The following is a 27,631-nucleotide window of genomic DNA, read 5'->3' as shown; positions in this document are numbered from 1 at the left end:
TGGAGGTGGAGGGGGGTGAGGGCGGAGAAGCACAGATTACTGTCTGGCCCTGTGTCCACTGAGGACAGCGAGGACATGGCTTTGGGCTGTGCCTCCAACACACAGCCCAATCCGGTTTGCATTCTTGTTTAATCTAGCACTGTGTCTAAAGCAAGTTCAGATTCATTTTCCACGCAAGGTTTGAAGCACAGTGTAGACAAGGTGTGAGGGCCAGATCCTGATCTAATGCAGGCAAAATTCGCCATTACCATTGGCCTGAGCACTTACCCTTGATTATACTTTAAGGTAGGTAGCATGGGAGTTCTCCTGCTTCAAAGAGTTAATATAGGGGATTTGACCACCTGCCGAGGAAAGTTTCTCGCTGAGCTTTCGGTTCATCTGCTCCATATGCCTGGTGTTTTTCCTGGCTTGCCGGAGAGACCTCTTGACTTTCTTGACCCGATCTCGCAGCTGCTTGTTGCGCTTCTCCAGCGTCGCCACTTTCTGCTGCAGCTTCTTCACTCTGTCCTCCTCCTCAAACAGGGCTTTCTGGACCGAGGAGCACATGAGCTGAGGGGACAGCAGAAACGAAATAGCAACAGGTGAGCTTTACACAAAAACCTATTAAAGCAAGGGTTAATTTGGGCATTCCTTGAAACACCTCACAGCTCTTCAAAAGTAGAGTGCCTTTTTTTTGGAAGTTCTATTCTTTTTTTATACCTTTTTTAGTAAAATCCTCTCTTTCACTTCTGTATTCAGATAAGACCTGAAATTGTAGATCTTAATGATACTAGTGATTCACAATTACTTTTATGAACTGTTTTGACAGACCTGTCCAGCCCACTGAGGCTACATTGAATTTATGGAGGAAGGCTGCCCTATTTCTGGTATGAAACTGGAATTCAGGCCAAGGCGTGTCACTTTTGGAAAACTCTAGATTTGATTCAGCTTAGCAGCCCTTCAGAAACCCCAGATTTTGACAGGAGCCTGCCTTTTGCTGTTTATGTCAAATAAGGACTGCACCTGCAAAAGGCAGAACTGGTTGGTTTTGCCTTTTGAAGAACTGGGTTGTCTTAAATGTCTCATTTTATGGGCTTCTTTCAGATGAAATCCTAAAGGGTAAAATCTCAGCAGTCTCTAGGAGCATTCAAGACCCCTTAACTTTAACAGAAGTGATTGTTTTGGCAGGGTCTTTGGTTGAAAACTGCCCCTCCCATTCTATCCACTACCAACTTACTGCAATATTGCCCCCAGTAGGGATATCAAGCTCTTGATGTCCACTCATGCCTGTGGCCCTTGGGCAAAAAAAAAGAAAAGGAGCCAAAGGTGCTGCACTCAAGGCAGCACTAGAAGAGCAGCTCATAGAAGCATTTTCAAATCCGCCGGGTTGGATAATGGTCCAAATGCAAAACATCTGTTGGAGAATTGTTCTTCCTCTGCTACCTCATCCTAGGATGACCCAGAGGTCTATCTCATCTCAGCTATATGTGATTGCCATGTTTACGGTCTCCTGTTTCTGACTTGCTTCCTATTCGCAGGTGCAGCTGTAGGAATGGGATGAGAAACACCAGCTACAAAGGCTGCTGACTAGTTTCAATGCAAAGAAGTTGTGTTCCTGACGGATGGTGTCACATGGGACGGGATTCAGCTGCCTTCTCTTAAGCAGCTAAAAGTGAGACTCAGGTCTGGGCTCCTCTCTTCCAGTTTCCCCTGGAATATCTGCAGGGAGAGACCCTTCAAGAGGGTGATCTCCACCTCCTAGGGCAGTGGGAAGAATCACCCTCTGAACACAAGTCCCCCATTTCACTGACTACAAAGGCACCAAGTTCCATGTTTTCTACCTGGGCAACATTTTCCAAGCAGAAAAAGAGGAGGTGCCTGGGGCTCAAGGACAGCCTCACCATAAAGTTTCTAATCTAGAGGACCCCCCATCAAAATCTATTTCTGCCCAGGGTGATGTGCCTCCTTCCTTCCTTTCCTACAAAAAGCATCCTGAGAGATTTTATTGTGCAAGTGGGACGTTCAGCTGATTGCTCCACTGGTGCACTGTGAGGAAAGGCAGCGTCTTCTGCTGGATTTATCTCCTATATACATCTAGATTTTTTTTATGTGTCAAGCACTCCTGGAGCCTGGATGGGCTTTCTCTGGCAGAACATTTGGAACAGACAGGGAAACTAAATAAACAAGTAAATCCTCACTGTGATGATGAAGGATTACATGTTTCTTTCCATCTTACTTTGTAGTATTTTTAACAACTGGAAGTAGGGGAGGGAGCCCGCTTTGACGAATAACACTTCATTTGCTTTGGAAACCCCCAGCAGCCGAAAACCATGGCCAGTCAACACAAACACAGCAACTGCTTCCAGTCCCCATAAGCTCTTGTTTCTTGTGCGAAAGCACTGCAGGGCTTTGCTAAAGGCAAATTCTTGCCCCAACCATCCTCTCACTAGGGCTCTTTTATAAACGCATACTAGGGAGACTGGGAGCTCACAGATAGAGGGCCAGAAATTGCACTGAAGAGGAGGGAATTTGGTTTTGATCACAGCTCATTCCAAGGGTTATTTGAAAACAGCCAGCATATCTTGGCTTTTGTGTTTGCCAAACCCTTGCAAAACTTCAAGCAGAACACTTCTTGAATTTAAATCCCTGCAAAGGAGAGCACTGAGTTAGGAAAAGAGGTTTGTTGGGAAGACAGGAGGTGGAAACTCTACTTCATGAGGGATTTCTTGCATTTTCCATTGGTGCAGTGAGAGCTATAGCACATGACAGAGTCCAATGCAGAGGAACAAACAATTTGTGCAGCTAGCTGAAGTGTGAGGTTGTGCAAACCCAACCGTGTCTCATCTGTCTGGGCTGGCTCGTGGGGGAATGTCTGATAGCAGACATCAGGGATGGTATTAGCCTCATCCCAGAGGCACTCCCAAACCTTTTGAGGTTGGTCCTCTGTCAGCAGAGGTAGTCCAGCTCTACAGAGCCACTCAGAAACTTCTCAAACACCATCAAAAAGCTAGCTAGCTCATTTGCTCATGCTGTTCCTCTTCCAGATCCTCACTCTCCAGTCAAACCCATGGTTTAGTGCTTAAATTATCTGGAGGTATCCAGAGAGATCACTGGAACAACACAGTTATAAAAAACTGAGGTACTGTTGGACACGCACAGCTTTATTTACCAGCAGGGTAGGTGATAGAAGAGCCCAGCTTGATAATTGGATGCCTGCCTGCAACTGCAAGACTACCAGCCGAAAAATAAACTATTTCCTCCTTCTACATGGGGAAAAATAACAAGGTGGAGTCCTCACGTTCTCACCTGCTGGTTACAAACAGCATTTTTCACAGGGATCTGCAGTGGGGATGATATTTAAATGTGAGTGCTGTCCCAGCCTTGCTGTTACTGCTAGGGCTGCAGTTCACATGAGTGCAACCGAGTTATTTTTAAAGTGGTGCTGAGAACTGTGTAACTGCAACAGCCAGGGGCTCAGCACAGCCTGTATAACTAACCCAGCTGCTGAACAAATAAGTGAGAAGTTAACCAACCCTCCGTCTGTGTTGCTACTTGAATACTTCTTGTTTACAGCCAGATGAGATATCCCTGCATTGCGCAGTCATTCCTATGGAGCATATCTACAGACAAGAATTTCACACCCCATTTTCTCTGGTCTCGTGCACCCATAAATGTGCACAGTTTGCACTGATGACCATCAAGATCAGACCTTAGTCCAAAGGAACTGCTAAAAGCTACAGAGAAGTGGATTTTGTTTCTGGCAGTGGCCTGTGCTCCCACTCCCCATCACAGCTTGCCATGTCAGGTGCACTAGAGAAGGTGGGGGGGGTGTTTATGCAATGTTTAAGGGACAATGAAATCTCCATCCATACCTTACAAGGTAAGTAACTGAGGAGCCAGTTCCACTTGGTGCCACTGAAAGAAAGGATAGGAAAGGATGGATAGCTGACAACTCCTATTCCCACAAGTTATCAGCTGCAGACAGTAAAGCAAGAGCTCTGAAATGCCACACTTAGCATGGCATGCATGCCCACAGACCTGGGAAATGGAGAGAAGGACCAAACAATGGCTCCTCAGAAAAACTTATGAATTATTTTCCTAGGTTTCCTTCAACAGTTACATTTTCTAGTGACCCACAGTTCAGAAGAATTGTTTGTTCTGGAGATCGCTGTCTGCATGTCCAGTTGTTCCACAGTTTTGTTAGCAAGGCATCCTCAGCAGTGGTTAAACTTGAGTCCAGAGCAGTACCAGGAGATGTAACACGAAAGGTAGCACTACAAGAACCATAGAGCTCCTTAGGATTTATCCCACACAGCCTACAGCTGTGAAACCACAAATTAAATATATTTGAGTATTTGTCTGAAACATCCTGTCACAAATATACTCAGTTTTAAGTTTCACCACATCTAGATGATTTACAAAATCTGTCCATCTGCCAAACAAATCAGCACTGTAGCAAATCAAGTTGATTTTCGGAGTGTCACATTACAGGCATGTGAGCCCTTTACCAAACACCCTGAATTGACGTATATATACGTTTGTCTGATTGACAGACACACACATCTGCCTTCTATAAGCTTCATTTGAATGGGACAGTGGCTAGGAAATGCCCCATGGATAAAGGCACGACGGTAGTGTTCATCCACCACAAATTGTCCAGAAATGGCTGAAGTTAGCATTACAGAGCTCAAGTCACTCAAAACCTAGCAGTGGCACCCAAGTCTTGCGCTTCACCTACCAAAGGCAGAGAAGTTGAGTTCTAGCTAGCTCCTCATGCACGCTCCCTCTGGGCACCACTGCTAAAAAGCTCTGGAGGCCCACTACCTAAAAGTCTTTCGTTTCAGGTCTCCAAAAATATCTTTCACATCACAGAGTATTTTTGGACATTTAGATACAGGATGTCATCAGGCAAGATGACGGTAGGAATATCTTTAAATGTGTGACAGTGAGACCTGGTCTCTGCATGGATGTGACGTGTTTTTAAAAGACCTGGGCATGGGTCACTTTGGTTTCTTGCCCTCAAATCTTCCTCCTGACCCATACTGCTAACTGGAGCATCCCAGACCCAGCATCGCCCCAGCACAACCTATTGGGAGTGTCTGGTGGAAGAAATGAGACTGGAAACATAGCCCAAGCACTGCAGGTTGGGAAGCACAGCTCCTGCTCTGCTGCTGAGCCTCCTCCGCGCTGCATCCCAGTGAGCTCACCGCATCCCCGCACCGCTCTTCTCTTCCCTTCCCTGCTATAAAGCTGCTTTGCAGAAAAGGTAAAAACTGTTCGCATTTGCTGCACATTGACTTGCTGCTCTGTGCTTTACCGCTGTTCAAATTATATAATACATCTTAAAATGAAACCTTATGTAGCACAAAGTGCGTACCTCCAGCTCTATTTGTCTCAGCAGAGCAATAATTCATGAATTGTCTCTCAAGGGGCTCAGGAGCCAAACATAGTTCTTTATTTTCTTTAACTCCACCAGGATTTATTTCCCCAACCCCTTCTGTGCTCTTAGCAAGAGGAAGGTCTCTGTGCCCTGGGGAAGCCGGTAAGGACACGATACAGCTCATGCAGATGATCTTCACCTCTCCTGGCCAGGGAGGTCCCCTTTGAGCCCTGCCTTGCCATGGCCGCATTTCAGACTCTGAGCATCACTTTCTCCTTTTGTTCAGTCCCTTTGGGCAGGCTACATGGGAGCGAGCATGTTGGATGGACAGACGGATGGTGCAGCAAAGGATAGCAGGAGGGGTCTGGCAGTGGAGGGTATTGGGTTTGGGATGGACTTAACCTCCAGTTACTGGGACTTTTTAGCCAACACTAACACTCCTGCTGAAGTGTGGAAAAGCCCCTGTCAGCACTGTTAAACCACCGTGCTGGGGGAAGTGGTAGGGGCATGGCAGTGCTGGGTTAAACTGCCTCTGCTCGCTGCAAGACCGCACAGTTCAGAGATACCAAATCGGGGTCCCAAGGGCAGATCCAGCATCACTGGCATTAGTGGAGATGAGCTGGGACTTCACCCTAGGACTTCACATGAATCACCAAGATATGTAAGACCCAGATGGAGAAAGACATGACTGTGGCTGTTCTTATCTTACTGAATGCTGGGTCAGCATTTGCCATGGGAGGTGTAAGGCTTGTGGCACAAGGCTCCAGCTCATTCGAAATATTAGAGATGGGGACTTCACTGGGGTATGAAGCACTGCCTGCGGGGAGCCTCTGCCAGGCTACACCCACCCCAAGGTGTCTCAGTGCTGTGGACGGTGTTTTTCTTTGCCATTTCACTGCTCACTAAAAGCAGATTTTCACTTTAAACTCCTAAGATGCAGCCAGTCAAGGCAAGTCATCTTACCTTTCCCAGCCGTCATCGGAGATGAATGGGCACGTCCAAGGGGAGACTTCTCGCCTACCCTAGACACCTACCTCAGGTGGACCACTTTCGGGCACCCCTCTCCATTGCCTAGATAACTAGCTCAGACTGAGATGGATCCCACCCCGAGTCCCACAAAATGGCAGCTGGCATCATTGACTACCTGGGGCAGGTTGCAAGGGCAGCATACAGATAGTTTTCTTGGAGTTTGGAGAACCTTGCCCTGGAAACAGACCCAAATCCATGTCCATGGGCAACCGGGAGTCTTTAAAAACAGCCTTGTTTGTTCTGATCTGCATCAAAGCGCTGCTTGGTGGAAAACCATCCCAAGAACTGTTGGAGGGCCTGCCAGGGGCAGCTCTTGGACAGTGTCTTGGCAGGTCTTTTGGGTAACACTTGGCCCTGACGTCCCCCTGAGTGGCCGAGAAGGGCCCATGTACCTGGAGAATGTGAACAGTCTTTGCAAGCTGTGATGTAAGGCCCCAGTGCCAGCAGCTCCACCAATACACCAACTCAGCACAGAGGATGGTTTACTCGCAGGGAAAAGTGCTTTTCACAAGGAAAAACCCTCACAACCTATTCTTTTTCTTCTCTTCTTTTTTTTTAAATAATAATCTTAAGCTGAACAACACATTTTTTTAAAAAAGATACTTCCCTGTCATTAAGTACTTTGAAAAACCAGACCCTCCTCTCTGGCAAGGTGTCTGAATTGCTGGTGGCTCTCGTCTGCAGTGGGTGTTGCAGGCACCCGTTTCAAAACCCTACCCTTTGCCTTCGAACTCACAGCACTTGCACCCCTGCTCCTAGGCTGGGGGTGGTTTTAGAGGGCACAGGGGGATTAGGAAGCACTTGAGGGCTGGTGAAAAGACTCTCAACCCTGGAGGTACTTGGAGAGAGGTCCCTGGCCCCAAAACCACGCCTCGAGCATGTCCTGAGGCATTGCTTTCCCCAGGCACTTTGAGCACTGAAGCCTGAGATGCTGCTGAGGGGGAGGATGCAAAGAGACCAGGTGACAGTCACCTGGATTGGTCACTACCAGTACCCAGGAAGGGAACAACACCTTATTCCCTGTACTTTTTAAAGGAAAAAAGGCGATGGTTTAATGAGAATAGAAACTGCACTAATCAAGAAGACAGGAAAGGGGAAAAAAAAAATGCGTAGGGTACGAGCCAGGCTGCCTACCACAGGCACCTCACTTGGGCCAAGTGAGCAGATAAGTCAGTCCTGACAGTAAATCCCTAAATTCCCTGCCCAGGCAGCAGGAGACAGAAGGTCTCCAAGAAACGAAAAAATAAATCAAGAGGGTAGGACCTCACTCTGGGGCATCTCCAAGTCCCTTTCCTCCCCTCAGTGACCAGGCAGGCAGCGAGGGAGGCGCACCAAGAGCCAGCCGGCTGCTTTTCCCTGTCGCTCTGAGGCGGAGGGGCTCCACTCTTGCCTTGTTTCCTTTGAAAAAGTTCCTCCAAGCGATTCGCCCAAGATGCCACAGGAATGCGGTGGTGGATCTGGGAGGGGAGCGGCAGTGAAGTCTCGTGTCTAAGTGGTTTAGCAGGAGCAGCCACCCTCCTCTTTGCCTGGCTGCAGCTGCCAAACGTTGGGCTTGGTCCTCAGCCCCACCAGCCCCATCCCTTGTGCTTTGTGCATTTCCAAGAGCTTCCCAGCCTTCAGCACTGCTCCCGGCTCAAGGTTGGGCAATGTGTACCCTCCAAAATGGGTCAGGACTGGGGGGAACCGGAGGGTCTTACAGCCATCCCAGGGGTTTAGCCCCCAGGGACGGGCAGTGCCACCCTGCCAGCCTCTTTGCTGAGACCCGTATCATCCCCCTCTGCCCCCGTCCACCAAAAATACTCAGGGTGGCCAGTGAAATAACGAACCGTGGGGGTGGCACAGGCCTCCATAGCGTGCAAAAGCAGAGACACCAGCCAGGACGCTACTCCTGGCTCTCCACCCCTATTACAGGGGATGTACAGAGCTCATTGCAAGGGCAGATAGCTCATAGACTTTGCAACACAGGTATTTGCAAGATATAAATTGCGAATACAATCCAAGGCAATGCAGTGTCTGCTCTGGTTCCTTCTAGGTACCATGCATGGGTGGTAGATATTCCTGATACACCTCTGTCCCGTTCCTGGAGAGTTCACAGTGCACGCATGGATTAAGCTGCTTACTTATAGGTAAATGACACTGAATGTTTAAGTGCACTACCCAGCTCAACTATTCTGAGCTTAAAGGAAAATGTTGTGAGTAAGGAAAACCAAAATCTTTTCTTTGTTGCTAGAAGCAATTCAGGTCCTGAGGACAAATGTGGGTTTAAGTCTACCTTACAAGACAGGCTGCTTCATAGATTTCTGCATTTCGCTCTGCCTGAATGCTGAAAATGACTGAGTCACTGAGTTACTGCTTTTTTTTTTTTTTTTCCCATTTCTGTCTTAGAGCTACGGTTGCAGTTTCAGATGGGCTTCAAAAGTCTCTGTAAGAGGGGCTATTTTTCTACAATGTGTACAGAAACTTTTCATTTCCACAGCTACCAAACTTTCCAAAACTTGCTATTCACTTTAATTTCCAACTCAGCTTTTTCCCACCTAGTATTATTATTATTACAATACAACTAATTAGGTCTGATATGCCTAAACCAACTTTGCCAATATACCTTACCTCAAGTGTATTGTTCTCCGACTGAAAGTTTCTGTGTGACCGCGTCTCCATCTAAACTTGTTTTACTTGGCTTGTATTTCAATAGGATTAGGTCACCATTCCCCCCACACATACCCACAGCGAATTAATTAAATACCAAGGAAGGGATAAAACCAGCAAGACCCAGAAACAGAGTGTATTGTGTCCTTCCCTCTCTCTGATGGGAAGGCAGGGAAATGAGAAACTGCTGATCAGAGCAGCACGGCATCTTATACTTTGCTCCTATTTATTGAAATGTTGGTTTTGACTTTTGAATGGGCTGACCTCTACCTTGTGTTACAAAAACTCCTAGAAATTTCATTTAATTTAATGGTCCTGTTAAATAGGCAGGATACAGCCTATAGCAGGGTAGCAGTGAGGGAAGTACAATATATTCAAATACACCATCCCCAGATGCAGCTGAAGCTGAGAACCAGCATCAGCTGGTGAGGAAACGCATTTATCTTTACCAATATTAATTTGCATGAGAACAATATTAGTTTAAACCAGGGTTATACCTGGTTTGGGGTGTTTACTTTAAGCATGGTTTACTTCAGTCTAATGTATTACAACTCTTAGGAGTTGCCTGGGAGTCCTAACAGAAGAGATTAACGCTCCGATGTGGCAGGTGCTGTATGGATGTCTGTAAGCTGAGGTTTAGATTAAACATAGCTGTTAGGGGTACAAAGTAATAGGTGGGAGATGTGGGCTGTGGGAGGATGTGGGGCACATGAAAACAGTGACACAAGAGTGATTAAGGGCTTAATGAATTCAAAACCTCCTGTGGGTAAGGCAGTGCCAGACCTCCGCGTACCCCTTGGCAGGTTCAGAGTGCAAATGCTCAGTGCCCACATCCTCTGTTGCCAAGAAGAGAAGGGAAGGACTGGGAACAGTAAATACATAATAAAATACATTTTATATATAATATGAAAAAAATGTCACTTCTCTGTCACCTCTAAGTCAAAATGGGAAAAGAGAGAAGCAGAGCAAATCCCACCAGGCTGTGGATGGGTATTGTCAAATGGCCACAGCGTGACTGCATTGCATTAAATGTTGCCTCTCGAGAAAGCACAGAAACAGGGGCATTTACTGTAAGTGGAGTCCATGTCTCCTCCCCAGCAAATATATCATACTTAGGGGAAGGTTTATGCACAAGAGGAGAACCCGTGCTGAGAAAGGCAAATGTTTAAAGTTAACGCAACTTCTATAAAAGTCATGTTGCCCTATAAATCCCTCCGCTCTGGACATCTTGGCTTCATACATCACATGAGCTACTGCAGCTCAGCTGCCTTTACAAACAGATAGGATTTCCTTGGCTGCAGGCTCGGCTGGAAGCCCCGAGAGCACACTGCTGCTGTGCACAGCTTCTGGATTTCAAAAAGCAAATGCAGGTGCCCCGCGGCGACCTGCCGTCCTCCGGTGCCGCCGGGAAGCGGAGGTGCCCGCATTGCTCCTGAGCATCCCTAGGAACTGCTGGAGCTACTTTCCTTCATTTGTCAAGTCCACTTGGGTGCAGGAAAGGAGGGGGACTGAAAAGGGCATACTGGAGCCTGTATTTATCTGTGCTTGGTGGGTCCTTTGAGGTGGTCTTTGCACCACCCTTCTTAACGTATCTAACCTAGATCCTGGGTAGGAAACGTTGGTTTTCTGGGTTCTTTCTACAGTCAATGGAGAGACAGAAACTCCTCTGGAGGATGAGTCAGACAAACTAATTTAGAGCAGGGAAGCAGGCACTAAAACAGAGCTGAGCGGTATGGAAACAACTCTGACACCGTGCTTACGCACACAGCCGGAGACACCCCTGCCATGGCAGGAGCAGGACAAGAGGCTCTAATGAAGCTTTTCGCAATAAGCGATCTGTGAAACCATGAGGGAAATGACGGCAGCAGCATTGAAATCAGGCTGGATGAAGCACAGGGGCTTGACAAAGGCATCCGCAGCTGCTCCCGAGCTGCTCTGCAAGCCCAGAGCGAAGAGGAGACCTCGGCCAGAAGCTGTTTGCTGTGCCCCACGCAAGCGGCCTCGGGAGAGGTAACGAAGCCAGCAGTGACGAACGGGCACTTGCACAGCAGAGGACCAGGCTCAGCCCTCACCCGAGCGTGGAGGTGCCACAGGTTGCCGCAGCGGTGAAGTGGAAAAGCTTCGGTGAGGTTGAAGAAGCAAAGACAAAGGGATGGAAAAACAAACATCTGCGATCTGCAGGCGCTCTCTGGCTAACGTCAGCGTGCCAAGAAAGGAACCGAGGAGGCAAAATGCCTGAGAGACTAATCAGCAGCTCTGAATAACAAGCTCCAAGCACTAACATCTGGCTGACGGGAGCGCGCTGCTACTCGCAAGATATTCCCGTCCCGCTGGGCAGCTCAGAGCAGCCTGTCCACAGCTCCGGCCGCTGCGTGGGCTGTAAATCCTGAAAGGGCCCCAGGCCACCCTGGATATGACAAATGGGCAAGAGGCTACTCTGAGCATGGCAGGGTTTGGCAAATAACCAGCCTTCAAGGTGCAGAGTCCTGGTATTTAGGAGACCACCCTCCTGCTTGCCTGTGCTCGAATGGCCCTAAGCATTCGGGGCATTAATGGCTGTTTCCATAGGAGTCAAAAGCTGCTGTTTCAGTCTAGTACAATCCCTCAGATAGGCTCCTGTTCCTGACCCAGTATTTCAATTCTCAGTAGAAATTTTCTGTCAGGGAAATACAGGGTCATGTTTGAAATCCAGCATCATCTTTAATGGGCAAAGTCTCTCCCTGCTACTTTGCTGCACTTCATATAGACATAGAAGCATCAGCAACTCCCATCACATGCTGTGCAACTTACTGCCTTATACAGGGAAAAGCTTTTCACACAGGTCTGGTTACAATGCCCATGGAAAATAAGGTCTTAAGGTAAGCGTGAGTCAGGTCTCCCCATACGCACAAGCCTGGAGCCCTCTTTCCAGCCTGATTTCAGGAGAAGGAGGATTGCAGCCACAGCTACGCCAGACAAAATGTCCACGGGGCTGACAGATGCCCTGCGGTGAACTCTTCCCTGCAAGCATCTAAATTATAGAGCACGCACTCCACTGCTGGTTAATGTTACGATGGTGGCTCTCAACTGTTTAATCCTAAGTTAATAATTGTGTTGGAGCGAGATAATTACATAGCAGGTGCCACACCACCCCACAGCGAGCACACGGCGATACCTCTGAGCTACAGTTCAATCACGCGGTACTTTGCTTTTGGCTCTTTTGTGAATAACTGCCCTGTGCTCTGCAAAATCTTGTAAAATCCTGCTGTCATGTGCACTTACCTGTAAAATCTGCTATTGTTCCTGGCCAAATACTTAGGGACAGGTAGCAAATGTATGCCCTGTATGTGTGTGTATATGAGGGCTTTAAATTTGATTATGAAATTAATTTTCTCTATCAGTCCAAAATTCTTCTGTGGGTATTCATTTTGCTTTTCTCACATTTCTCTGACACAGAAGTTATCTATACTTTCACCAGCTTTGTATTGCATCACTTTATCAATAGCAAGAGCCAGGATCTGAACAGCCCCAAAGAGCAGATGATCTGAATTGCCCCCTACCCCTCCTGCAGTAGCAATCACAGTATTCACACCAGGCACCATCTGCACAACCCCACAAGAATTGCCTAACATCATAGCAATAAAAAAAAAAAAAAGACAAAAAAACCCCACCGTGAGGAAGCCAGGACCTGGGCTCCAGTCTAGTCCCTTAACTAGGACACTTTCCTTGTCTTTTGGCAATTGTAATTTTGGAAGAGCAAAATCACAATTATTTTGAGCTATGTTATCTGAGCAGCTTGTTCTCATTAAGCAACACGCGCACTTCACACCTAATCAAAGAGGGCAGATAACATGAATGTCCTAATCAGAGGAAAGGAACTGGATGTCTCCACTACAGACAGGGTAATAATCAATTAGGGGAAAAGCAGTGCCAGTGAGAAGTAGTTTCTCTGTGCTTCAATTCCCCACCTCCAAAAATGGGGATTACAGGACATCTGTGATTTACAGATTTTCTAAGCCATTCTAGTCCAAACCAGAAAGGTCTATATTTGAAGTCTGGATAGTGTGGGGACAGGAGCAATAGGGGAGCCAGGACCCGTGGTCAGATACTTCACTTGCATGCAAAATTGTCTCAGTGCTTCTCTGTGCAAATTCAGAGTATGAGTCGAGAAACCGCATTTCTCTATGAATGGTACTGCTAAGCATTGCCTACCACTGCAGCCTTGTCTCTGGTGATCTGGAAACCCCTTTTCCAGTAAGGATCTTGGGTAAATTGCCTGGCACTGGAGCACGTGACTGGTTGAGCTTTCAATAATTAGGGATTTAGTCAATAAAAGTTTGTAATATAAAAGTTGCATCTCTCTCTGTCACAGATCAAGGCATTTAAATCCACATTATCCAAGAAGGGGAAAATCCTGGCTATGTGAATGCCTGACTTAGATATGTGAGCAACGTCCATGGGATTTGGGGGTGTGCTGTGTCGCATTCATGACAGACAGAAGGAATTTTCAAAGCTGGGAGGATCACAGATCCCATTCAAAATCATTGGACACTTTTGGAAATCTCCCCACATGTCTAAATGATTTACGAAGAGTTTAAGTTTTCTTTGAAGAGAAGGGTAACATGGTTAAATGTGCTGCAATCCTGAACCCTTATTTCCTCAGATGCTGAAGACAGGAGAATGAGCTGTAGGTGATGTACTCAAGGCTTCAATCTCAGAAATTTCTAACACTGGGAAAAGAGGGATCTCTGTGGCATTAAGTAATGATTATTTTCTCTATATTTTTAATGCTTATTTGTAAATCCTTTTTGCCTGCAGGACAAGGGCAGACCTGCACAACATAATGAAAGTGGCGTGGCATTTTACAAGTGCCTGGTAGGTTGAAAAGGACTAAGAAACAGTGGACTGTCATTTCACCCCCCGCAAAAAACATTTGCTTTTGGGAGCTGAGGGGTGTCTCACCAGCTAAAACCTGGGCCATTTCTTAGTTGGTTAAACACAGTCATGTCATTATCTGTCATCAAGGTGAGACAACTGTGCCCTCTGCTTGGTGCATGATCACTGACTTGGCGATGAGCATCAGGGAGGGCACGGACACATTCATACTTCTGCTCAGCTCCAGATGTACCCAGTGGAGGATGCAGATGGGTAGGTGTTATAGCCCCAAGACCAAAGGTTTCAATCATGACCAAAGGGACAACTTCCAGCAACTGCCTTCATCAGGACACGGATTACAAAACCAACCGTTCCTTAGGCACCGTTCACCAACAGGGACAAAACAGGTGCAAGCAGTTGGGCAACAGCAATCCAATGGTCACATCTCTCATTCTTCTGGACATAGGGGTCAATAAACTAGCAGAAAAGCCAGCAGAATACACAAGGGTTTTTTACAAGAAGGGAAGGAAACATTTATGCTCACTCATCATCTAGGACAGAAATTAACAGGAGTTTGAGCTAGTGTGGAAGAGCACAGCAAGAACATGACACTAAGCCTCTGGAGGGACTGGTAAAGACCCTTTCCTGTGGGTATTTGAGGCCTCTCTCCATCAACTAGATGTGATTTAGGGTTAATAGATATAAACTGCAACACAAACTCAGCCAGAAAGACTGGATGACCAATTTGTTTAATCTGATTCCCATCCAGACTGATCTCTCAGTTCTGCCTTGGTCTGTTTATTCCTGTTAATAAGTACATCACTGTTCTGGCATACAGCACCTACACTTCTTGTGGCAGTCGGTATTACTGAAAGGCAACCAAACTGGTGATCTACACTGCTCCCTCAGGATATTTGTGAGGCATTTCAAGTGAAGAAGCACAAAAAATTGCATCATTTCAAGTGTTTTTCCTTCCATATTCTCCCCACCCTAAGGTTTCTTGATTTAATCCCTTCCTAAAATAACCTTTTACCATTGAGAAATTTGCAAGTGTTTGTGGGGGGAGGAGTCGTTTGCTGTTTTGATAGAAGAAGAGAAACTAAATTATTTCCTGGCTGAGATTTATGTGTCAAGTTTTAGCTTGCAGTCAGATTTTTTTAGCCAAGTTATAAAATCTGAAGATAATTCCAACTCTCCTCCTCAGTGACTTTTATGAAGTAATTCCTGATATGCGCCAAAATAAAAGGAGACTCCGCACTATGGAGGTTTTCAATGGAAATGAGGACGCCCATCCCTGCACAGAAGGAAAGGGCAGGAACATATGTCAATCTAATCAGAGCTGTGAGAAAGCAGAAACTCAGCCCCAGGTTACTAAAAACTGGTGAACATGTCGATGAACAAGTGTATCTTAAATGCTTTGGATGAAAACTGAGAGCAAGGCAGAGGTTGCGCTTGACCGTGGACAAAATGAAGCTGAGTTTTGCTTGAGGCATCAGGCTTTTTGGAAACTTAAGCGCAAACCCCTTGACAAACCTAAGATGGCTGCTATTCCCACAGGTGTTTTCCCTGACCTCCGTAGCTTGGGAAAGCTTCCAACAGTAGACCTCGCAACCATTGCACAGCCTGCAGTGCAACTGGTTTCACGCTTGCCTCCCATCCTTCCCGATGGGCTGGCTCCAGCCTCTGGAGGTCTCGGCGCTGGGCTGGTGGGGGCCCCTCGCAGCTCAGCTGCGGACAGGAGGTGATGATGAATGTGCGATGCGGCTACGGGATTGTGTAATCCAATTGTAACTCAGAAACAGCAGCTGGTGGCTCCCCAAAGAGCCATCTACCACTGGAGCTCTCCCTGATGTTTCACTTGAAAGCTTGAGCAAAGAGGAGGGCTGGCTCGGCTCTAAAATAACCTGCCTATTTCCTTCTACTTGACACACTGCAAATCCTTACTGGTGCTGACATCCACGCTCTCCCAAACTCCCACATTTTTTAAGAACAGTTGAACCAACAAGTGCTGGGAGAATGCAGAGCCTGTGAAGCCACCTTGGCTGTGTTTTAATGCCTTCTGGAAAGATCCTAATGAAAGACAGACGTTCATTATATGTTTTCACTTGTAACTAAGTGCTGGCTACGCTTGAGCTTGGCTGTAATAAGCTCTCCCCAAAATACCACACATGAAATGTAGGCAAAGAGACAGGGAAAGTGGTTTCAGAGTTATGTATGAAGGAAGGCAGATGTCTAGAAGCAAGAAGAAGTGAGTAGATATGAGGATCCCCATATTGCATCCCAGCTCTGCTAATGACTGTCCACACCTTAAAGCCAGCTAAAAATTGTTTTGATGCTCCAGTAGTGAAGTGAGTCCCTCAGACACGACAAGAACATGATTTTCAGGTACAACATGAGGCTAAAGCTGGACTGAATTCAGTAAAAGCCACAGATGTTCAGATCTACCAAAAAATGTCAAAAAATGGAGTTTGGCCTGACCTTTTGCTTTGTGCGAGGGGACAGGGAGTAACATGTCACAGGAGATGCTCTGCTATAGACTCAAGGCAATGAGTCTAACACTTGCTGACGTGACCGGGTAGCAATTTGGATAAGGTGACAGAAAAGAGATCAAAAGTAATGCGATAGCAGCTAAAGAAACTGCCATTTGTCCAAAAGTCACATGTCAGCTTACGTCTGCCTTTTGAAGTCAGTGGTATCATTGCCGGGTAGGTGTAAAATCATGTCTTAGGTCACTAATTTGAATACTCAAATTTAGTGAAGACTATGGAAAATGCATGCCACATCTTTGTGTATGCCTTTGATTGCTGAAGGAATATTTCCCAGGCATCTCAAAGCTTAGTTATTCAAAGGTCTTTTCAAACAACTAGAATAAAACTGATGTATACGTAACAATAATCAAGACACAAGAAAATTATAGGGATAATCCAACATAAACACCAGTTGATTCAATTACTGGGCTGAACCCCAAAGTTCAGGCTCCTCCTTGGGCTTGCAGACAGCCTTTTGCCTCTTTGTTTGGCCAACCCCAAACCCAAGTCTACTCCAGATGGTGGTGAAAGAAGAGCTCACACAGCAATGTTCCACCTCTATTGCTTATCAAAGTAGACCAATACCCTAAACTAACAATCCCACTTTCATCCAAAAAATTCTGAAAGTGGTTTCAGATTTCAAACTCATTTATTACTTTATTTTTGTACATATGACTCATAGTTCATGAGGTCTACACAAAACCACATACAAGGGAAGAGGAAAAGGGAGGGATCCTGTAATAAACTCTACATTACCTGAAAAGATAGGTAAATATCTTCTAGTATCAGCTACTCTCGAAGTTAAATCACAAGAAGGGGTTATATGCAGTTAAACCTAATCAGTTCTGAGCTGAGCTTTGAATCTTGGATGGTGACACAGTGGATGCAGATGTGGGTTGCCTGGACTTCAAAAATCCTGGTTGAGAAACAGTAATGGCCATGACAAAGCATGTCTGTAGCAACAACAGATGGGCACTCCTTAATCTTCATCCTGCATGTGTGTTATGCATTAAACCACTACAGGCATTACAGCACACAAATAATTCACACACAGCATCTGTGAGGCTTGCAGAATTTCAGAGGAAGAGGACACAGCTCTGCTCAGCTCTAACAAATTACAATCAATTCACTGTTACAGATTTTCCATGTCTTCAAGGGCAATGTGGTGTTATGGGGTGCTCTTGCTCCTCAGCAGAGTCAAAAGCTTCCTGAAGGCTACCTCAAAAATCCTTCTCCCTATTTCCATCAGGACCCCCAAAATCCCCCGTAGCTGCTGTGAGCAGACGTTATTCCAACCTCCCTTTCAACAGCTGCCAGACACCTCCGAGCACGGGGCTGCGTGATGCATCCCCGTGTCCTCAGCCGGTGGTAGGTCACCAGCGTGCTGCAGTCCTCAGTCTCTTTCCTGCTCCTTTTTTAAACTTCACGGTGTCAGCTGAGTTGAACCAGTTTTCTGGAGGCTTTCCCATTTCCTTAATACTTCAGCAAACAGCACTAAGAGTGCAAAAGGGCTCAGTGCACATTTTTAAAGGAACACAGGCCTGAGAAGCACTACTTGGCTGTCACTGCTGTGATGGAGTTGTATCAGCCCTTGCCTTCTCCCTGTTTTTAAAGCTGCTCTACAGCGTGTTTTACTGCATTTGATGGGGAACTTTAAAAGGCTCCTGTTCTGAAGTGATTTGAGAAGACAGCCTCCATACGGCAATGCTTTTTCTCACCCTTTTCTCAATGCTTTTTCTTCAGCTATAGTCGAGCTTGGTAAAATGGTGTCTTGGACAGCTTCTGACCTTGCTTTCAGGGCTGCTTCTTGTTCACTCCTGTGGTTGAGATGTCCTTGTAATCATGGCTGTACAATGTTTCCTGTGGCCCACAAGGACAAAAATCCCTAATGGTGGACTTTGAGGCAAGGACACTGAATTCTCCAGTACATGGCATCTAGCCCCAAACCCCATGTTTTCTGTTAGCCAAACTAGAAAATTATATGCTGAAAGCTCAGGTCCGGTATGGGGCAACAAGGGCAACAAGAATCAGTTCTGTTTAAACCAGATTAGATCTGACTTCCTGTATAAAATTGTTGAAAGTCATCCCTTACGCTCACCAAATGACCTCAGCAGATGCATATCTTTCCTAGAAAAAAGATCCAACCCCTTTTTTAGTGACAGGGAGGTCTGTCATGACCCCTGGAGAACTAAAGATTAATGATCTACTTCACTTTAAAAACCCATCATATTTAAGTTGGGTTATATGGATGTATATTGCTACCAATTTGCAGTTGCAGGTCAAAAAAAAAAAGATTTAAGGCAGAACAGTTCTGGTTTGGTTTCCGAGTCAGGAAATCCTCTCTGTAATTGCAGTCTCCCAGGTAAGTCATGCCTCCCTCCATGCTCCCACCCACGCCACATCCAGGTGTTTAAGGAGGTAATACTTTCCTCTCCAGAGAAACACGGTGGCCTCTAGCAATCGCTAATTAGCACTTTGCTGATCGACGAAGCACCGAAGAGCATTTGCTTCTGTATCGCCGCTAACTCCAAAACCGATAATTACATTTTTGTCAGGCTGCCAAGGTCCTCACACACACCTGCATGCTGCCCACACAGTTGTTATGAAGAGATTTATAATAATTAATTGTAACATTCCTATCACACATCTCCCCACCTGCTTCCAGCAGCGGCATGTAAGTCCAACGACGGGCATGTCTAACTTCCCCTCCTTGTTAACCAGGTTCACAGCATTAGAATAAAGTCAGTTAAGAGCGTCTTCTGTTTGCATCCTTTGAAGCTTTGATTCATTTTTTTCCTGACATCTTAATTTAATTCTAGGTGAGGAATCATGCTTTCTTTTCTTCTTCTATTTTCCCCTGGTTATTTGTTCACGCCTTCCTGACTAGTCTAGACAGCCCTACCACTTATGATTTTCCTGAGATGGACACTTTCCAAACTGCATGGCTCTCCTCCCACAGAACATGGGCCAAGCTTCACAAAACCAAACCTCTTCCCACGGATCACCATTTCCCTGGCTAGCAATTGAGTTCCAGAGCTGAAGAGGTGGGAACTAAAGGCCGTGCAAGATATTCATCACCTCCAGGACCCTTCCCAGTTTCCACGGGCATCTACTGTACATGTAGCATCCCACCAAGCTGCATCCCTCACGCTGATATTCCCTCCCCCTCCCTACTTCACGCTCACCCTTGGAGCCTCCCAAGCTGCTAACACTGATGAGCCCCTGCTGCAGTGCTCCCCTTGCTGGTCTTAATGCTGCCCTTCTCTGGGAAAGCAAAAAGCCCTGCTGAAATTTTCCTTTTCCCTGATTTGCTTCTGATCTCTTTTGCATTTTATTCTTTCTTTTTTTTTTTTTTTTTCCACACCATGTTCTCTTTTCACGTCCTTCTCAGTTTTCACTTTCTCTCGCAGGTTGCTGGCACTATTGACATCCATCTGCACTTAATCTTTTTGGGGTTAAGTCTTACACACAAATATTTGCTTTCCCTGTTGGCACTTCCAGCGGTCTAGGCAAAACTTTGAAATTTCCCTGTGGCAATAGCAGTGGGAGGTCCCAGACAGTCAGGGAAGGGGCTTTACTCCCTGTTTTCTCATGGACTTGCATCGCAGAGCATTTGTGGTAGCTGATTCCCATCCAGGATAGGACAGAAACAACCTTCTTTAAGGTTCAGACATCGAGCGGTTTGTAACCTTGAGTCCTGTGCTATGAGAGGATATAGGATAGAGGTCTACAGAATCATGAGTGCCGTAGAGGGAGTACATAGAGACTGACAGCGTCTCCCAGCAGGAGAACTGGGGTATCAAATGATATAGTAGGAACCAGGCTCACGGCAATCAAAAAGTGGTGATTCTCAAGAGGAGGCTGGACAGCTTCATGGAATATAAATCTACTGAAAGTCACTGACTATATAGAAACAACTAAATATATGGAAATTACTTCACCACAGAGAGTCCTTCACTTGTAAACACTGGAGGCTGGGAGAGCATCAGCAGGAACCACCATATATCATTACCCTCTTCTTACACTCTTCCCCGGATACCTCGTTTAGATATCTATTGGTATGCTGTGGGTCTTGGAGGGGCAGGGGGGAATGCTGGCAGTCTTTTACTGTATGTGAAAAAAACTAGTGCAAGTGGTTTATTTCAGCTGTTTCACAGCCAGGCAGGTGGCAAGGACCATTTCAGCTCTGAATCTCACCTATGCCTGGTATTCCCCTGGGTCACCACTGACCAAGTACAGGCGCCAAACATAGGCAACCTGATTTTCACATCATACTTGTTCTTCTTGATCCACAGACTTCGTGTCCTTCCTCCTTGCTTCCTTCTTCTTTGCCATCAATGGGAAATAGTTTATTGCCAATTTTAGAAGACAAGGCTGGGACAGGTGCTGGAAGGGAGCTCCCACCTCCTCAGAGATGTGGTGGGGGCAACCACTTGCACGACCCAACAGGGTCTGTGAAAATCCCTTACAGGTCACTAAAGTCACCCCATTAGCATGAAGCAAAAATCATTTTTTGCTCTCTGCCTTCCTAACAAACTCATCTCATGGACTGCTTGGAAGCTGACTTTGCTCGGCTTAAGGATATTAACTGAAGAAACTTGCACACATTTCGCCTGATGGAAGCTTTTGAGAATGATTTTAAGAAAATTGGTTTCCTAGTCTTATCTTCTGTTGTATTCTCCACTTTTTCCTCCGAAGACCGCTATCTTGCACCAAGTCAGGGCTTCTGATATTGAAGCGTCTATCAAAAGGACTCCTATACCCCACTCTGCTCTTGGCTGCAGCACTTTAAAGCCTTGTATGCAATGAAATTCAGTCTTTCCTCACATTTTGGGAGCAATGCTGAAGTAGACAAGCTCCCTAACTCCTTTCAACTACTACTTAAAAAAACCCAACCAAGAAGCCAATCCCAAACCAGAATATTTATACATAAAATGCATGGAAAAAATACCTTCAGAGTCCCATCTAGAGTGTATACTTGGCGACCAAATAGAAAAAGCCCTAAAATCAATGTTGAAGTAATTCAAAGAGCCCCATGTAAAAGGTCGTCTTACATAATGGTTCCAACAATGTTGCCTGGATTAGAAAGCTTATTCCAGTTGTTACTGCAAGCTTTGGAGTCTAAGGCTTTCTATGGTCAGAGACATTGTTCCCTTTTGATAGAGTATTGATAACATATGTGTCCTCTTTTTTTTTTTTTCTTTTCCTAACACCATTTTGAGAAATGCTTTTAGTTTCATTTACACATTTTGCACCATTTCCTAAATCAGCCTGTAATTGACCACAAGCATTTAAAAAAGGGGGGCCAGGGGTTTTGGAATTTCAAAACACAAGGAATTACTTTAAAGCAATTTAGAAGATTGGATTTAAATCCACAAAATAAAACTCAATGTCTTACATGCATTCAGCAAATCTTATCCAAAAGGCTTTATAAGCTAGAAGATAAAGACTCCAAAATGCATCATAAGCTCCAGCCAAATTCAAGCCACCTGCTCCACACAGCAACAGATATGGAAGGAGGACCTCAGGCAGGCTGCAGTGGTTGTTTCAAGTGCTGGACTTTTCCAGAATCCACTGAATCTAAGCCCAGAACTGCTATATCCAGGAAAAGTAGACAGTGAGACACAGCTATAGTCATGGTCAAGGTGTTGCAGCATAAATGGTCCAGGATCACATCAGTCCCTTTTAGATGCTAATAAGTTCATATGGGGCTAAGGCCAGACCACAATGTGAGCTCCAATGAGATCTGTTTCTGCAACATTAATATATTGTCTTCACCCAAGAGGCAAGCAGAATCTGAAACCAGTTATTTGCAGGCCTACCCTCACCACTGGGTGCAACACAGGAGCTCTTTCAACTCATATATTGCACTGGGCATGGATTTCCAAATCACTGTGCTGCTCTAGAGAAGTCAGGAATACCAAATGCAGCTGACACTGCAATCACAACTCGGGTCACGGGACAAACCAGTCCCAATATTTGGACTGACCCCCCACTATGTTTTATGTGCCACAAGATGCACATTCATTAACCTGTCACTTCAGTATCAATTTATGCCTGGAGAAAGCATCAGTGCTGCAAAGCAGAGGACATGATGCTGGTATCACATAGCTCTGTTTTCTCAAATGTTTCTGCAAGCAGTATTTCTGTTGGCAATTCTCATATTTAAAAGGCAATTCTCATAATCAAATAAAATTAAGTGTGATTCAGCTGCCCACCCTGTGACACCTGAAATGCCCCTGTGGGCTCCAGCTGCCATTGGAGAAGGTGATGTTTCAGTGACGACCAGCAGGTTTCTTGCTGTTGCTGGTCTTGTGCCCTATCTCTCAGATCCCCTCTGGCAACAAAAATGGCAACAGGCAGTTGAACTGCTCCTATAAAGGTCAGTATCTCAGTCTGACTGCTGGAGTCCAGGAGACTCCTGGAATGCATTGAGGATAACTTCTTAGGCCAGGTAATAGACAGCCTTACCAGAGGGGATGCAATACTGGATCTGTTGGTCACCAATGCAAGTGAGCTAATTGGTGACGTCAAGATTAGAGGCAGCCTGGGCTGCAGTCATCATGCACTGGTGGATTTTGCAGTCCTGAGGGTTATGGGTCAGGTGAAGAGCAAAGTCAGGACACTGATTTTAGGAAAGCAAAATTCCAGCTCTTCAAGGACTTAGACATAACCATGTCCCTAAGCACCTCCAGTCAACCGGGACCTCCCCAGTTAGCCAGGACTGCTGGTAAATGATAGAAAGTGGCTTGGTGAGCACTTCTGCCAGCTCCCTCAGTACCCTTGGGTGGATCCTATCTGGCCCCATAGACTTGTGTGTGTCTAAGTGGTGTAGCAGGTCACTAACCATTTCCCCTTGGATTGTGGGGGCTTCATTCTGCTCCCCATCCCTGTCTTCCAGCTCAGGGGACTGGGTACCCAGAGAACAACTGGTCTTAATATTAAAGACTGAGGCAAAGAAGGCATTAAGTACCTCAGCCTTTTCCTCATCCTTTGTCACTATGTTTCCCCCATGCATGCAATAAAACATGGAGATTCTCTTTAGCCCTCCTTTTGTTGCTGATGTATTTATAGAAACATTTTTTACTGTCTTTTATGTCAGTAGCAAGATTAAGTTCTAGTTCGCATTTGGCCCTTCTAATTTTCTCCCTGCATTACCTCATGACATTCTTGTAGCCCTCCTGAGTTGCCTGCCCATTCTTCCAAAGGTCATAAACTCTCCTTTTTTTTCCAAGTTCCAGCCAAAGCTCTCTATTCAGCCAGGCTGGTCTTCCCCACCGGCTCATCTTTTGGCACAAGGGGACAGCCTGCTCATGCACCTTTAAGATTTCCTTCTTGAAGAATGTCCAGCCTTCCTGGACCCCTTTGCCCTTCAGGACTGACTCCCAAGGAACTCTGTCAACCAATCTCCTAAACAGGCCAAAGTTTGCCCTCTGGCAGTCCAAGGTAGCAGTTCTGCTGATCCCCCCTCCTTACTTCTCCAAGAATCAAACCCACTATCATTTTGTGATCGCTATGCCCAAGACAGCCTCCAACCATCACATCACCCACCAGTCCTTCTCTGTTCCTGAACAACACGTCCAGTGGGGTGCCCTCCCCTGTTGGCTCACTCACCAGCTGGTTCGGGAAGTTATCTTCCACACAGTCCAGGAATGTCTTGGAATGTTTCATCTCCACTGTATTGTATTTCCAGCAGACATCTGGTAAGTTGAAGTCCCCCATGAGAACGAGGGATAGTCAATAGGACCCCCTGGGAAACTGTCCTGAGGGACAAGGGAGCAGAACAGACCTGGTAGATCTTTAAGGATGCTTTCCATAGAGCACAAGAGCTCTCAATCCCCAGGTGTAAGAAATCAGGAAAGGAAGGCAAGAGACTGGCATGGCTGAGTTGAGACCTGCTGGTCAAACTAAAGGGCAAGAAGGAAATGCAAAGGCTGTGGAAGGACGGACAAGTATCCTGGGAAGAGTATAGCGATGATGCCCGGTTGTGTAGCGATGGGGTCAGGAAGGCCAAGGCACTGCTGGAGATGAACTTGGCAAGGGATACAAAGAATAAGAAGAAGGGTTTCTACATATATCTCAGCGAGAAAAGGAAGGTCAAAGAAAGCATACCCCCCACCCCGATGAACAAGACTGGCAAACTGGTAACAACAGATAAGGAGAACATTAAGGTAGTCAACAACTTTTTTGCCTCAGTCTTCACTGGCAATCTCTCTTCCCACACCTCTCAAGTGGACAGACCACAAGACAGGGACTGGAGGAGCAAAGTCCCTCCCACTGTAAGAGAAGATCAGGTTCATGTCCACCTGAGGAACCTGAATATACATAAGTCTATGGGATCTGACGAGATGCACACCAGAGTCCTGAGGGATTGGCTGATGTAGTTGCCAAGCCACTCTCCATGATATTTGAAATGGCATGGCAGTCAGGTGAAGTCCCTGGTGGCTGGAAAAAGGGAAACATTGCACCCATTTTTAAGAAGGGTAGAAAGGAGGACCCTCGGAACTACTGACTTGTCAGCCTCACCTCTGTGCCTGGGAAGATTACGGAACAGATCCCCCTAGAAGCTCTGCTAAGGCACATGGAGGACAGGGAGGTGACTGGAGACAGCCAGCATGGCTTCACCAGGGGCAAGTCCTGCCTGACCAGCCTTGTGGCCTTCTGTGATGGAGTGATGACATCAGTGGACAAGGGAAGAGCTATGGATGTTGTCTATCTGGACTTCTGTAAGGCCCTTGACAGGGTCCCCCACAACATCCTTCTCTCTAAATTGGAGAGATAGGGATTTGATGAGTGGACTGTTTGGTGGATGAGGAAATGGTTGGATGGTCACAGCCAGAGGGTAGCGGTCCATGGCTCAATGTCCAGATGGAGATCGGTGACAAGTGGTGTCCCTCAGGGGTCCGTATTGGGATCAGTACTGTTTAATATCTTCATCAATGACATAGTGGGATTGAGTGCACCCTCAGGAAGTTTGCAGATGACACCAAGCTGAGTGGTGTGGTTGACACGCCTGAGGGACGGGATGCCATCCAGAGGGCCCTGGACGCCATCCAGAGGGACCTGGACAAGCTGCCTGTACTGCTGCCCATAAGGACTGCCTGCATCTTTCCAAGATATAAAAAAAAAAGGAAAAAAAAAGAAAATCTCCTAGGATCTGTAAAGGAAGGGACAAGATACTGCCCCTGATAAATACTGAGAGCAAACATCACCACTGGAATAGCCACATTCCCAGCGTGGTAGCTGTGGGGTTGAGACTGACCCTGGACACTGCCAATGTGTATGTCAATGTTTAAAGATATATGTGAGCTTAGGAGCAGGTTAGAGTACACAATTAGCCCTGGGCTAGCCTGAGATCTCTCCATTTCGAAACATAGGAAATGCTGTAAATACCACAGCAAATGCAACTACCGGAGCGTGATAAACAGCACTTCGTTAGCAGGGACCACAGGAGGCTTCTCCCATTTCAGACATTTCTGACAATGAGCAGGAACCAGAGGTCGATCCTGAAGTCCAGACACAGAACAGGCAAGCAAATGCCTCAGGGTTGCCTCCAGTCTGGGATTTTGGTTTTAGCCCTTCTCTGTCCTGATGCTGTGATGGAAGGAACACACTCCTTCACATCCTCAACATCTGTAATGCGTTTCTGGAGCAATGACTGTCCATAAGGAGTGGGATACGTTCCAGCGGCTCCAGAGTGCCACTGACTTGGAAGCACCAGGACATTTCCCAGCAGTATTTCAGCTGCTTCTAGACATGTGTTAAGTATAGGAGGGTTCTGTTACTGGATGTGGTTTTGAGCCATTTTTATTGCAGCAGGAAAGATTTGAGCATAAAATATTATTTCCAGGATACATTTAATCTACAGTTCCACACCTTTGGGAAAAGAACCAAGAACCATATCTGTTCCCCTGCCTTTTGAAATCAAGACTTACAAAAATAAATACAGGCTCAATCAGGATTTCAAGGGACAGATCATCAAGTGTTCACTGTACTCAGACGAAACATGCCTGAGCCTAAAACATGTAAAAGGGCAGAAACCCAATCACGGATGGTAGTAACAAGCCTTCCCTGGGGTCGTGTTAAAACCGTTCGTTTCCAATCCATGGGTTTTTCCGAACATCAGCATTCATGTCCAGCATGGCTGTAGCTGTCTGAAGGGCCCAAGGACCTTGCAAGTGATTTTTAGAAAAATTCACCTCCAGATTGTCTTTTTGAATCCATATGATGGAGGTGGGCTTTGGATGCTATCTGGTACCTGCTGGAGCTGCTCAGCCCCAGCGTGGGAGATCTAAACCCTCTCCAGAGGGAGCAAGTCACTACTGTCACGACAGCCATCCAGTTTGTGGAATAAGAAGTGGACAGGGACAGAGCACTCCAAAAGCCTATACAGTCACTCCCAGAGCCATGTCATAGCCCGTGCGATGGATCTTCCTTCAGAGGCAGGCAGCAAAAGGAGAATGTCTTCTGACTACGAGAACCATCACAATTTCCCAGCTTGACCCAAGCCTTGTAAATGATGGAGATTTCACTACATCAGTTGCCTACAAATTTCGGTGGATTATTTCCTCATTTCCTATTTCTATGGTTTTTGAAAATTTTCTCTCATTTACATCTGTTATTTTTTCTTTGTCTCTACCTACAGATACCTCCCCAACAGAGGTACTTACAGACCAAGAATAAGGTGCCTGTTTTCTTCCCACAGATAAGCCACATACACAGAGATTCTCACTTTAAGGCATCTTGTGTAGACCATGAATAAAATCTCTCCCACCTATCTGAGACCTCAGAGCTCTTTTAAAGCATGGGCTGGCATCTGGCAGAGGTCCCCCATGGCCACTGTTGCTCTTCCACATCCCAAGATGATGCTTTTAAGGTGGAAAAGAGCTTTCCTGTTCTGCAGCAAAATGGAGGATTTTGAGCAGATGTGGCTGCTATGTTTACACTTCAAAGGCTCTGAAACAGGACTTCTTTCCCCATGTAATGGAAATGGGGACTTACAGCATCTGATTTTGTATTGCTGTCCTCAGCCAATGTCAGTACAAGCTGTTCCTCCACTTTGACTTTCCTTCCTTTCTCTCCCTGACTACCATCCAGTTTTAGGCAACTAACTGAATTTTTTCCACAATAAAAAATATAATCAAAAACATCCAGAAGTACATAATTGTGTTCAGACCCTGTCTAAAGGCTCTGGAAAGACAAAAAGCAAGCCAAA

At 46.1% G+C, this 27,631-nt stretch overlaps 1 protein-coding gene across 1 annotated transcript in view; it reads right to left on the bottom strand.

The window, feature by feature from the left end:
• Nucleotides 1–273: 273 nt before the first annotated feature.
• CCDC3 (coiled-coil domain containing 3) overlaps nucleotides 274–27,631 on the bottom strand; it is a 48,625-nt gene continuing 21,267 nt past the window's right edge. Inside the window, exon 4 of the mRNA XM_010581107.1 lies at nucleotides 274–549. Within this exon, the coding sequence (XP_010579409.1) occupies nucleotides 274–549 (276 nt within the window). The remainder of the gene's footprint in view (nucleotides 550–27,631) is intronic.

Source organism: Haliaeetus leucocephalus, unplaced genomic scaffold, assembly GCF_000737465.1.
Source record: "Haliaeetus leucocephalus isolate CR32 unplaced genomic scaffold, Haliaeetus_leucocephalus-4.0 Scaffold751, whole genome shotgun sequence".
NCBI classification, from domain to species: Eukaryota; Metazoa; Chordata; class Aves; order Accipitriformes; family Accipitridae; genus Haliaeetus; species Haliaeetus leucocephalus.
Note: the sequence above shows the minus strand (reverse complement) of the source record. Positions and strands in the feature narration are given on the sequence as shown.